Here is a 12,081-nt window from a genome sequence, read left to right on the forward strand (position 1 = left end):
TCTTGCTCTGTATGCATCTAAAACCTCTTCCAAACCCTGATACATAGGGGCAGAAACTGAGAGGTGTGAAGAGTGCCGGAGAGACGAAGACATGGATGGAGAGACAGAGGAAAGAGAGGGAGTGTTGGAGGAAGAGAAAGAAAGACCTGTAGAAGTTGAGAAGAGATGGACAGATGAAGACGCAGATGAGGGCATAAACTGCTGAAGCTGCTCGTGATACCGCTTGAGATGCATCTCCTTCTCTATATCCCTTTCATCAGCCTCTTGTAAATCTGTCACCCTTAGCCTTTCTGCTTCAGTGGATGACTCTCTACTGCTTTCAAACTGTGTTCTCTGCTCTATCAGTCTTCTTTCTCCCTCTCTTCCCTCTTTCAAAGTGCTTTGCTGGTTCAGGTCCCTGACGTTTTCAGTGTTAGAGTCTCCAAACCTTTCTTTTCTTCTACCTTCTGACCCATCTGCTCTCTCCCTATTATCACCTGTCCCATGCAAACCTCTGACTGGTGTAATTTGTTCAAGTCTAATCCCCTTTCTTGCACTCGTGTCCTCTCTCCATCTGCTGTTCTTGGGGGTGGAGCAGAGAATTGGATCTCCTGTGGCCAACCTCACGGTAGGTGTGGTAGGGCCAAAGGCCTCTCTTTGTCTCCCTAACTTTGGCTTTTTAGGTGGACTCTTCCCTCGGATGCCAAGACCACTACTGCTGCTGCTGCTGCTGCTGCTGCTGTTTGACAGGTTCCGTTTGGGGGAGGGTGTTGTCTTTCCTCTTCTTCCTGCTCTTCGTCCACCCTGCCCCCTCAACTCCTTCACACTATGAAAAATCAAGTACATGCAATATCAAGTAGCAGCCAATGATTGTTCTTAGCCACTATCCCATATTACATATCGCACACATGTCGTAAAAGCAAACTTACCGGTCGGCGTATCTCAAAGTATTAAGCGTGTGCTCAGTTGCTAAGTGACCAGGTGAAATGTTGGCAATCATGCATGTCATTGAGTCTCCAACAAATGAGTCTTTCAAAACCTACAATGACAACAATGAAGCAGAACACACAGGAGAGTTTTATAATTAAATTGGATAAATAAAATCAACCATGATATTTATGCACACTTGTATATCTAACGCACACACAACAGAACCAATGGAACAGCCAGTTGTACAAGTACCTGAGTAAGTTTGCTTTGTCTGAAAGGTGTGTGGGACTGCTCTTGATCAAGGGACCGGATGCATTCTTTCAGCTAGTAAAAATGTACAAATAAGAAAATTTGTAACACTATCCCATCACTGACTTTGGGTGCAATCTCTGATTATGGAACAATGAGTGTGTGTAGCTTACAGCCAACAGACTCTGGTTGATTTCAGCTCCCTCCATTCGACTCTGCCTGTCTGGCTTATTGGTATCTGACGCCCTCTCACTTCCTGCCAGGTCCACAAACCACATTCTACAGGCACACACACAAACACAGAGGCTACCAGGCTTATTTGATCTTCTTCACAATAACTTTAAGAAAAAAACACATAACTGTCCGAAGGTTTGTAGACAGTAATAACTCCACAATATATTAAAACACATGTCACTCACCTACCAGCTACCTGCTGGTTTGGACCTCTGAGCTGAATCTGAAGTAAAGCATGGGAACGAGAGGAGAGTGGATTGACTCCACTCATCCCCTGCGTGCGCTCCTCTGTGCCCTGTGCAATCACCTTTAGAAGTGCAATGCAGGAGGAAAGAGCGAGATTGAGATTTCAAAGAGATTGCAGAGATTGTCACTACTTTAGAAATAAAGAAAAATAAAGAAAATGTAGTTTTTCTATTCAGGAAATATTTCAATTCTATTTCAGGAACTCAAGATTCTGCTGGTGTGTCTATTATCATATCAGCATATTACTAGCCAAACTGAGTTGTTTGTAGAGCTGATATTTGACTGTGATCCATGATATATATATATTTACTTTGGCACTCCACTGAATACTAAAGCACCTAAAACTACTATAGAGTGTTTTTTGTGGCGACAAAGAGAGATTTAAGGAAAGAAGTTAGATATGACAGGCAAGGTTTCAGTCAATCATGGTACAACGTAATTTGGGGGGCAAAAAACGGTTGTAATGCAATCAAAACTTCAAAGATCACACATTTTTCTCACCACTGTTGTGTATTTGTCAAGTAAGATTGCTCAAAATTTCAACAGTCAAGAAAGTGCTTATCAGAAACACCACTAAACACCACAGCATGGACCTGAGCGAATATTCAAACACAGGCGCACCTCCAGCAGTGAGCTGACTGAGTCCACTCTGACGTCACGCAGTCCAGCAATGTGAACCACCTTCTGCCCATCTTCCCTGGCAAATAACCTTGTTAAGTAAGAAAAGAAAGGAGAGAGATTGAAAGGGAGATTCCTTAAGAAGAAGGAAATCTAGGTCTATTTTGTATCACACTGACATAAACACACCTTTTCCGGTGGTCCAACAAGTCATACAACTGACCACAGTAGATCTCAAAGAAGCTGACGTACACGAGCAAGGGTGAGTGCTTGTGTGTGATGGAGAGGTGTGCAAAGATGTCCTGGACTGCCAGTGCATACAACCCCGGTCTGCTAGGAGATGAACCCAGCATGGTGTGAGTCTTCCCTGCACCTGTCTGGCCGTATGCAAAGCAGGTGGCCTTGCCTCTGTGGACACACAACACGAGCAAAGTTAGTTAGGAAAGACGGAGCCAGAGCACCTACAATTGAATAAGCCCTCCATCAGTACCACCAGATTAATGTCAACCTACCCATTGAGCATGTGCTGCACCAGAGGATATGCCGTTTTTCGATACACCTCCTCATTGGAGCTCTCCTCCCCAAATACCTGGTCGAAATAGAACCTGTGCTGCACGGACAAATGAACAAGGAAAAACAGCATACTTTATTCAACATCAACAGCTAGATATAGTCCTTTTTAATTTGAGATGATGCTATTATATCTTTACTTGTACCTGCAGTAAGTATACTTGACAAACAGTGATTTTTCATAATATCTACCTGTAGTATGTACTGTGTGAGATCCACAGCCTCTTTGCTCTCATGGACAATCACACAATCTCTGCTCGGAGTTGTGACAACATCTGCCTCTCCTCTCCTGAACTCTGAGCGTGTCTGGGGTCTTTTCCTCACACATACACTGATGCGCTGTCCTCCAGGTAGCCTGCAACACAAACAAGTCACAGACAATCCAAAACAGGATGGAGGAACTGGACACCTCATCTCAATACTGTAGCCATTTGAATACTTTATATGACTTTTTGAATGTCCGCCATGTTAAATAAATGTAATACATATTCCATAGCTGTCTACAACATGTTAATTTGCTAGCAGTGAGGACAATGCAAAGTATTGGCACTTACTTTTTGTTTGGAGCAGATGGGGAACTCAGAGGTAGTCCGTAGTTGTAGCCAGCTGTTCTCTTTGATTCATAAACAGGTGTTGGCTTACATATGTGTTCAGATGTGCTGTCAATACTACTAAGGAGTTTTTCCTTCTCAGAGTTACCGTTTCTTTCTTTATTCCCAGCTACTTTGTTGCTTGTCCTCTTTGATAGCGCTAATGCAGGCCTGGGTTTTGGTTTTCCTGACAGTCTGAAATTAGAGTTATACATGGAATTTCCTTTTATGATGTCTGGCTTGTTGTTTTCTCCTGTGTGATAGTCAGATTTATGACTACAGAAACCCAGCCTGTGGTTGTTGTTCCCTTTGCAGCTACATACAACAGCACTTCCAGTGTTACAGTCAACCTGCACAGGTATGGTTGATCCTTTGCATTGGCCTGGCTCATCATAAAGATTGCGGACGGGAGGAGAATAAAGCTTCTGATGATGACTGATGCTTTCATCACTGAAATCAAGTCTGCGAACGCATGATGATTTGGAAAAACTGGCTGTGTTAAACTTACTTACAGCAGCATCCTTTTCATCCTCATCATCATACATCTCTTCGTCAGGATCTCCACAATCATAAGTAAAGCTGCTATCCATGTAGCTTGCATCGCCACCATCAGCAGTGTAATTAAAATCATCACCATCCTCATGTTCAAGGCTCTCCAGGTCAAGAGTTTTGATCATTTGGATCAAATGAAAGAGTCGAGTCCTGTCCTCCATAGAGCAGACTCCCAGGATGGGATAGTCCTCCATGGTGAGTGCTGAAAGGTGGGTGGCACGATGAATACCCACTGAGGTAAACCTGAATGACAGGAGACAGTTGGAGACAGATGGTTAGAGGAAGAGAGGCTCATGGAAGTTTGAGTTTGTATGTATTGTGAGTATTTATGCTTACCTGTCATAATGATGCTCCAGCCCCAAAGCTCTCAGACACTCATGCAGGCAAAATGACATTTCCTCCTCTTCCTTGTCACTATCTTTTTCTTTGACTCCACTCCACCTGTCCTTGGAGAAGACATGTCGCTTTAGTCTCTTCATCAGTCACACAAAGCAAATTACTGTAAAACTATAGTTATATTAAACAAAGGAAATAACTCAGGCTTGAATCTCTACTAAGCTGCCTATAGAAGCAACACTGTTTTCTCCCCTCAGTGATTTCTGTCAGAGGCTGACGGCCAGTGGTCTGGTCGATCACTCTGTCATTACAACCACACTGCACTGGTGCGTTTGCGAGCAAAGCACAGGACACTGGTGTGATGCTGAAATATGACACTAGGTCAGGATGGAGCCGGGGCAGCGCAGTGCAGTCATGTCACACATTTCTTTGCTGAAGCAAATATGATAAATATAGCCGACACACGCATGCAACTGTTGCATCTTTGACTTCTACAGTAGATGGAATGGCAGCTGCAATAATCCTGCCAAATGGTACTTGGTTAAGTCCCTCGTCATTTCTATGCATAAAGTCAGGGTGCCATTCTTTACTGTGCTTATCAAACAGTTCACTGCTTAAATCATCACCCTCCAAGTGGTCAGTATTTTCCTTCAGGCTGGGCCACAGTGAAGACATGTTGGGATTTGAGTGTCAGCAACTGCTAATTCTGCAAATTGAATTACAGTGGGACAGGCAGTGCAGTTTAAATTTAATAAGGGCTAAGTGGGTTACTGACACCATTGCAGTGGGTGTCAGTTGTGAGAACAAAAAGTTTGTCATTTTAAAATTAGTTTTAAAAGTTTGTAATAATAAATTATTATTATTCATTAAAAATGAAAAGAAACATAATTTCAATTAAAGTGGTGCCTCTGGTTAGCATAAAGTATGAAAATACAAACTGTATAGCGTGTAGTGTAGTGTCAAAGAGAAACAGAAAACTTATCCTACCTGATTCACTCCACACCTTTAAGCAGCAAAAGAAAAACTAAGTAAACACGACGGTTTTATCTGAACTTACAAAGTGCATTAATTTTTCACAAAGTTGCTAGCTACTATTTCCGTACACAGAGCACGTTTCCATAACGACAGCAACCGTTTAGAAAGGACGCCCTCTTTTCCCGCTGGGTGAGCACAGCTCCTGTTCAAGCAGGCAATAATTATGAGAAAATAATGAGACATGTCATCAGACGTAGATGCAGAATGTGTAAAGAACAGCCGGTTAAATTACGCTCAGTTCAGCATGAAAGAGAGCGATAATCCCTCAGAGGGCTTAATGCCCACCAACAAACCTGCTAAGACAAAAAGCCTTCCCAGCCTTCTCAGACTAAACGATTAAGGCATTTACCCCCACTGGCTGCATAACACACTGTATAGGAATTGAGAACTGGGCGACTATGGGAATAAAACATGAGAGTTATAGCACGCATGGGACGTGGTTATAGAGTATGTCAACATGAGCATAAAAGTGCAATCTACAATATTACAATTGCAAGCTGGCAATTTTTAAGCCTCCTGTTTAGAAAAAAAAGTCAACTTAAATAGATTTTGTTTTTACCCTTACGTCCCAAATCTTCCATAATAATTTGTGCTGTATATTACATGATTGAAAATATATATTTTTAATGTGTTTATAATTAAAAACCACGTTGTACTTTAGTTCAACAATGTTCAGCTACTTTAGCCGTAAAGGGGAAGTGGCCATAGAACCTTCTCATAAGCCCGTGTTTCTTTAGGGACACATTTTGAAGTAACGCACAACACAAGTTCTCCCAGCCCAGCAGACCAGTGGCTTTCTTGAAACGCTAACGTGTATCTTTTATAATACAATTTGTTACACGTCTCAATAAATACAACCGTTCTGTTTTCTATATAGATAAAGCACTAGAACTTTTGTGAGTGTAATTTTAGCTAAGATAAAGTCAGGCGTTGCCCTGGACATGCAGCTAAAATAGCATCAACAGCAACCGGTTTCCAGGCTACCAAACCCATGCCGTGAGAAAGACTGGGGGTTCTAACAAAGATCATAGAGGAGACATTCAGTTTCAGAGATGTCACCAGGCGCTATAAAAGGTTGGTGGGTTTAATGCTTTGATTGGCCAGGTAGGCTTGAAAATATACCCCTCTGAGTCAACTTATGGTGTGTTTCTGTGGACTTCATTCATTCTGATTAGGCTCAGACGATCATGTGCTCCTAAAATAATCTGACTGCATCGAGACGATCTTTCTCTCTCTCTTTCTGACACTGACCCTGACTCTCACTCGTTTTTGTCTCACATTTACTGTGAACGAATTAAGAATTAATTTAATTTTCTTGTGTCTCATAAGCTTTTTAATGTGAATTGTATTTCACATAAAATACAACATTCATCATGATCTATTTTGCCATGAATTATGTCCCCAAAACAAAACGTCATTTCAAACTTTATTCTTATTCATGCAGGAAACTTGCTGTGAGACTTGAGCGACATGTCTTCAGAGGAGGAGACTTCTCCGGCGTCCTCTTCTTCCCTTTCTCCTCCTCCCTCCTTGTCTTCATCTCCCCCTGCCTCCTACGTCATTGGGAGGAAAGAAGACATTGTCAAAGCTGGGCGTGTGACCAAGCTAGTGAATGGATGCAGAGATGTACTGGTCCTGTACCACCAGGGGAAGCTTCATGCCATGGACATGCACTGCTACCGTAAGTTCAGTGTGTATGTTATAATTCATCTAAAGCTATAGATGCTTCTTGAACAAACATTTAGAAAGATGTTGAAAATCATCATCCTAATATGTATTTAAGGGTGGAATTTACGTTCTTTAATGGCTTATTTCTGTAAAAAATTGACTACTGTCTGTCTTACAGATTCAGGTGGTGCACTACAACATGGAGACATTGAGGTAAGTCGTTTACTATTTATATGAATATTGTCATGAAAAAGTATTGCATTTATCCAATCATCCAATGCCTTTAAACATTTTTAGTTTTCTTGTATCTCTAATCACCTCCAGGAGTTTAATGGGCTGTTGTGTATCATATGTCCATGGCACAAGTACAAGATCACATTGGAAGAAGGTGAAGGACTTTATCAGGCTGTGGAAAATCCCACAGCCAAACCCCTGAGAACACAGTGGCGCTCCAAGGGTGTCAAACAGAGGATTCACAAGGTCACTGAGGTCAACGGGGATGTGTATGTGACACTAAACAACTCCAGCGAGGCCATCGAGTCGGATGTCTACCAAACTGAGAAATATAGGACTTTGTTTCTGAAGACCCAGCCAAAACCCAAAGCCACGAAATAGCCAGACACTCACAGATTGTTCAACCAAAAGTACTAAAGTGCTTTCAGGAGGATTTAGTATGTTTTGTTGTCATGCACTTGAAAGCCTATTAAACCTTGTTAGAAAATGTTTGTCATAATTATAATTGTTATTAAAAAAGAGCATGAGCCAGTAAACCTGTAATATTTAAAGGTTTAATGTGGAACCATAAAGAAAATATGTATAGGGGGGTTATACTGTAAGATGGATATAGGGCTTTTACAGATACTATTTATTTTTGGTAAAAAAAACAAAAAACAATCACAACTGGTCATTTTTATGTCCCTTTGAAATGGTTAATGATATGAAGAATATCATTGTGTCACTGGTCAAAATATACAGCTAAATTCGTCTAAACACAATTCAACTAAAAGTCTAGAACAGAACAACATAAGAACTGCAAAATATCACGCTCCTACAGAGTAGATGGATTTGATCTGATTTTACTGCATCTTGCAGATTATTTGTTAATTAAGAAAAGTGTTGATAACTGCAGCTCCAATTTGCACCAAGTGTTGCATAGTGCTGATTTTATCATTAGCAGAATTAAATTAAAGATGTAAAGACCTATTCTTAATTAATTACTGGTAGTATATTTTGATAACTGAATCAATATTGTGTGCAAATAAATGCAATAAAGCATTTTTTGGTTCCAGTTTCTGAAATTTGAGGGTTTCCTGCTTCCATCTGTTTTGTATAACAGTAAATATCTTTACTGTCTACTTTGGATTTTGGGGGGGCGTCTGTTTTCTGTAGTGAACACTACAGAAAACAGACGCTAGGTGGCAGCAGTGCACTGTGTGTAATTTAGCTTGCTATGGAAACAAGAAGAAGAAGAAATTTTAGCACGTCGCAGTCTAGTGACGCACAAATGCTTTTCAGTATGGCTGATGTGGGTAATATGTGCAGTGAAACTGACTGTATTTTCATAAATATCACGGTTTTTATCCAACCATACATTGTTAGAATATCTAGCTTTCAAAACGCTGAATTTTGTGTACATTTTCAGGTGAAAGAAGGAAGCTAACAGAAGATAAAGCTCCAGGACAACAACAGTTATCCCGTTTTGGTCTTTGAGATTCAGATATATCTTACCGTGATGGCATCAGGTATGTCTTGCCTAGTCTGTGTGGTAATAAACGCTACTTATTTAACAATTGTCATATCTTGTGTTGTTCGCTTACAGTTTTATAAAGGAGCTGGCTAGCTTGTACTGAGTAATGCATCATTATGTTGAAATGTTTCCAAATTTTCTTCAGAGGATGAAATTAACTTGTTGGTCATCGTCGTGGATGTGAATCCGATATGGTGGGGGCAGCAAGCTCAACGTGAGCCAGAGGTAGTTCGATTAAGTGCTTATTATTCTGACTGTTGAAAAGAAAGTGTAGTTTTTAATAATGCCTGAGTCTTAACAATGACCACCTCTTCTTATCTGCGTCCAGTTCACCCTGTCCAAGTGTTTGGATGCAGTCATGGTGATGGGAAACTCCCACATGGCCATGACCAGGACAAACAAGCTGGCTGTCATCGCAAGCCACTGTCAAGACAGGTAACCATGCATTGACAGCTGTTATTGCTTGTTTAAAAGATGATACAAAAATCACTGCTTAAGTTTAATCAAAGAGGGATTTTCTCTTTAAACTCCTCTGATGAACTGTCAGAGTCCAAATTACATAGCATAAATATGCATTATAAAGTCCAACAAATAAAGAGATATTTGTGTAGCAGTACTTTGTCTGTTCTTCCTTGCTACTAAACAGTCATGAGCCACTCCTCTCATTTCTTATACACACCTCTCTTCTTTCCTTTATTTCAGTCACTTCCTGTTTCCTACTAAGAGCTGGAATGGCGGGGACACTGGTGGGGACGAGGCAGCCTTGAGCGGGGATGGAAAATATGAACTCCTGTCAGTTGCTAATAACCTAATGGCTGAGGAGATCAGGAATGTAATGTCAAAAAGTAAGCCTGATTTTGTGAGGGTATAATTAACAAACAACATGTACAGTATTGGTTATTTGTTAATATTTACTGTGTGTCGGATGTGATTACAGCTGAAGTAAGGGGAAATTCAACTGATACTCTCTTGGCTGGATCGCTTGCCAAAGCTCTCTGCTGTATCCTTTCAGTTTGTTAAAAATAAGTAAAGGAACTTTGACATACATAAATGACTGACATTAAACAATGTATTCATGAGCAAATCTCTTCTCTATTTTGCAAAAATCCTATTATTACATGTGCAGTTCATGTAATTTATTCTTATTTTTATCTACAGTGCATAAGAAGGACCACTGGGCATGAGAAAAACAGTGTTACAATCTCGGAACCTCGGAATCCATGTACATTCTGTAAATAGAGATTATGTTTCGTAATTATTGCACTTTTTTCTGTTCTAAAAGATTTATCTTATATGATCAAATGTAGTGTTATTATTGATGCTTGGTGTCTTTAATCTGTCAGCAACATAATGGTTTTTTTATGGATAATTTAATTTGCTGGAAAAGCTGAAAGAAATGTCTATTGTTTCTCATCATTATCTTTTTATACATAGTACATCAATATTTTCTTTAATCCCTTAATGTTAAGATATTCACAGGGTCTCAAAAGAGCTGGAAGGTAATTACATTACATACACTTTTTTTTATTAATAAGCTTACCTGTAATACTTTTCAGTGGGTATGGTTTTTCCTGTACAATATGATATAATGTTTGTAATGTATTCCCTTTTTTCCTTCCCCTTTTTTAAGTTGGACAGGAGATGAAATCAAGAATATTGGTGAGCAGTAAATGGTCTTATTTCATGAGTGGTTTTGTCTTACTCCAGTGATAATGTAACATAACATACTGTATAACAATAACATATCTGTATTTTACCGGCCAGGTGATAAAAGCAGCCGAGGACTGTGCCCTTCAGTACATGAACTTCATGAATGTAATTTTTGCTGCCCAGAAGCAGGTAAAATGATTGATATTTCCTGATATTTTTTTCTGTTCTGTTTACTTTTTGTAACTTTAACTTTATTTAAAAAAAACAATTTCTTTTGTGTTTAAAAAAGAATATCCTGATAGATGCCTGTGTGTTGGACTCAGACTCAGGTCTCCTTCAGCAGGTACGTTTGTCTGACAAATACCTATATCATGATGGCATCGAAAGGCTGATGCTGAGAATACAAAATTACCTATGCAGTGATGTTAAATTGCATGTGGAATAGTTTATCTTAGACAGACTATCTACATCCATTTTAAGTGTTGACATTTTTCTGTATTATCATGGGGGTTGGTATTTTGATACTTTGTTGTGTTGTGCGCGCCTCGTGTGCAAGTTTTTAAACCCTCATGTTTGTCTTGCAGGCTTGCGATATAACTGGAGGATTGTACCTCAAGATACCACAGAAACTTGCCCTTGCACAGTACCTTTTGGTGAGTGTTTTGGCCCCATACATGCATCACAAAGCAATACAATTAAAAAGGTTGTTTTACGAGCAGGTACTTTTTATGTGTTTACTTTAAAGAATTGTGATGATTTATCTGACTCAGCTGCCAAATACAAAAGTAAAGTTCACGACTCACAGCTCCATGGGCAGTTGACCCTTGTGCTTAAGGTTTTTAAAAGTATTATCGATCTCATCTTCGGGTAGAAAGGGCTTTTTTGTGTTAATTGTTGTGTTGTCTAAACAGTGGGTGTTCCTGCCCGACTCTGAGCAGCGCTCACAGTTGGTGTTGCCACCACCTGCACATGTGGACTACAGAGCTGCATGTTTCTGCCATCGTAACCTTATTGAGATCGGTTATGTGTGCTCAGTTTGTCTGTCAAGTAAGTGATTCACAGTGAAAGGAAACATGACAACAGTGTCTCTTATACAGGCAAAAGCAACAGTTCATGATTGTTTTCATGGAGTAACTTTCTCTTGTCCTCTCTTTTAGTATTCTGCAACTTCAGTCCAATCTGTACAACTTGCGAGTGAGTCTTTTTTTAATAATACGATATCTTGAAGCAAAAATCTTGAATACCTATTTTCTCTGAACACTAGTGGTATACATCTGAACTAAGTCATTAGTATGTTCACTTTGTCTGCATTATCATGTAAACTATTTTTGTTTTTAGGACTGCCTTCAAAATCCAACTACCACAGATGGTCAAGCCCAAAAAGAAGAAACTCAAGCAGGCCATGTGATGTGTTTGCTGGAGAGTTCAATAACAATACATACAAAGAGTCAACATCTATACCATTTAAACATGTGGCCTGAGTATTTGTTCGCTCAGTCTACATGTAAGTAAGGTACTGCTTTTATACAAACTTTTGGCATTTCTGTGATCTACATTTTTATATAATAAACAAAAATCACACTCGATGTTCTGAGAATTGTGTGTCACTTTTTGCATTTATTAAAATCTTGTCAAGATGAAAATATTTATTTAATTCTGTTTCACAAAATCAGTTCT

At 39.7% G+C, this 12,081-nt stretch overlaps 2 protein-coding genes across 2 annotated transcripts; both read left to right on the forward strand.

Annotated features, from left to right (window-relative positions):
• Nucleotides 1–6,200: 6,200 nt before the first annotated feature.
• LOC138610741 (Rieske domain-containing protein) lies at nucleotides 6,201–8,219 on the forward strand. The gene is made up of 4 exons (XM_069683549.1): nucleotides 6,201–6,413; nucleotides 6,784–7,020; nucleotides 7,186–7,220; nucleotides 7,332–8,219. Exons 2-4 carry the CDS (start codon nucleotides 6,810–6,812, stop codon nucleotides 7,620–7,622), a joined length of 537 nt encoding a protein of 178 aa, XP_069539650.1. The 5' UTR covers nucleotides 6,201–6,413; nucleotides 6,784–6,809; the 3' UTR covers nucleotides 7,623–8,219.
• Nucleotides 8,220–8,516: 297 nt separating this feature from the next.
• On the forward strand, nucleotides 8,517–11,974 carry gtf2h3 (general transcription factor IIH, polypeptide 3). Its single transcript, XM_069683222.1, has 14 exons — nucleotides 8,517–8,536; nucleotides 8,650–8,749; nucleotides 8,900–8,979; nucleotides 9,083–9,189; nucleotides 9,457–9,599; nucleotides 9,692–9,754; nucleotides 10,224–10,253; nucleotides 10,385–10,413; nucleotides 10,519–10,593; nucleotides 10,694–10,747; nucleotides 10,989–11,057; nucleotides 11,316–11,451; nucleotides 11,562–11,598; nucleotides 11,743–11,974. The coding sequence occupies exons 2-14, from the start codon at nucleotides 8,740–8,742 to the stop codon at nucleotides 11,810–11,812; spliced, it is 903 nt and encodes a 300-aa protein (XP_069539323.1). The 5' UTR covers nucleotides 8,517–8,536; nucleotides 8,650–8,739; the 3' UTR covers nucleotides 11,813–11,974.
• Nucleotides 11,975–12,081: the final 107 nt, after the last annotated feature.

The sequence above is a fragment of the Semicossyphus pulcher genome, unplaced genomic scaffold (genome assembly GCF_022749685.1).
Source record: "Semicossyphus pulcher isolate SPU_LCO1_2020_fin unplaced genomic scaffold, fSemPul1.0.p SCAF_6, whole genome shotgun sequence".
NCBI lineage: Eukaryota > Metazoa > Chordata > Actinopteri > Labriformes > Labridae > Semicossyphus > Semicossyphus pulcher.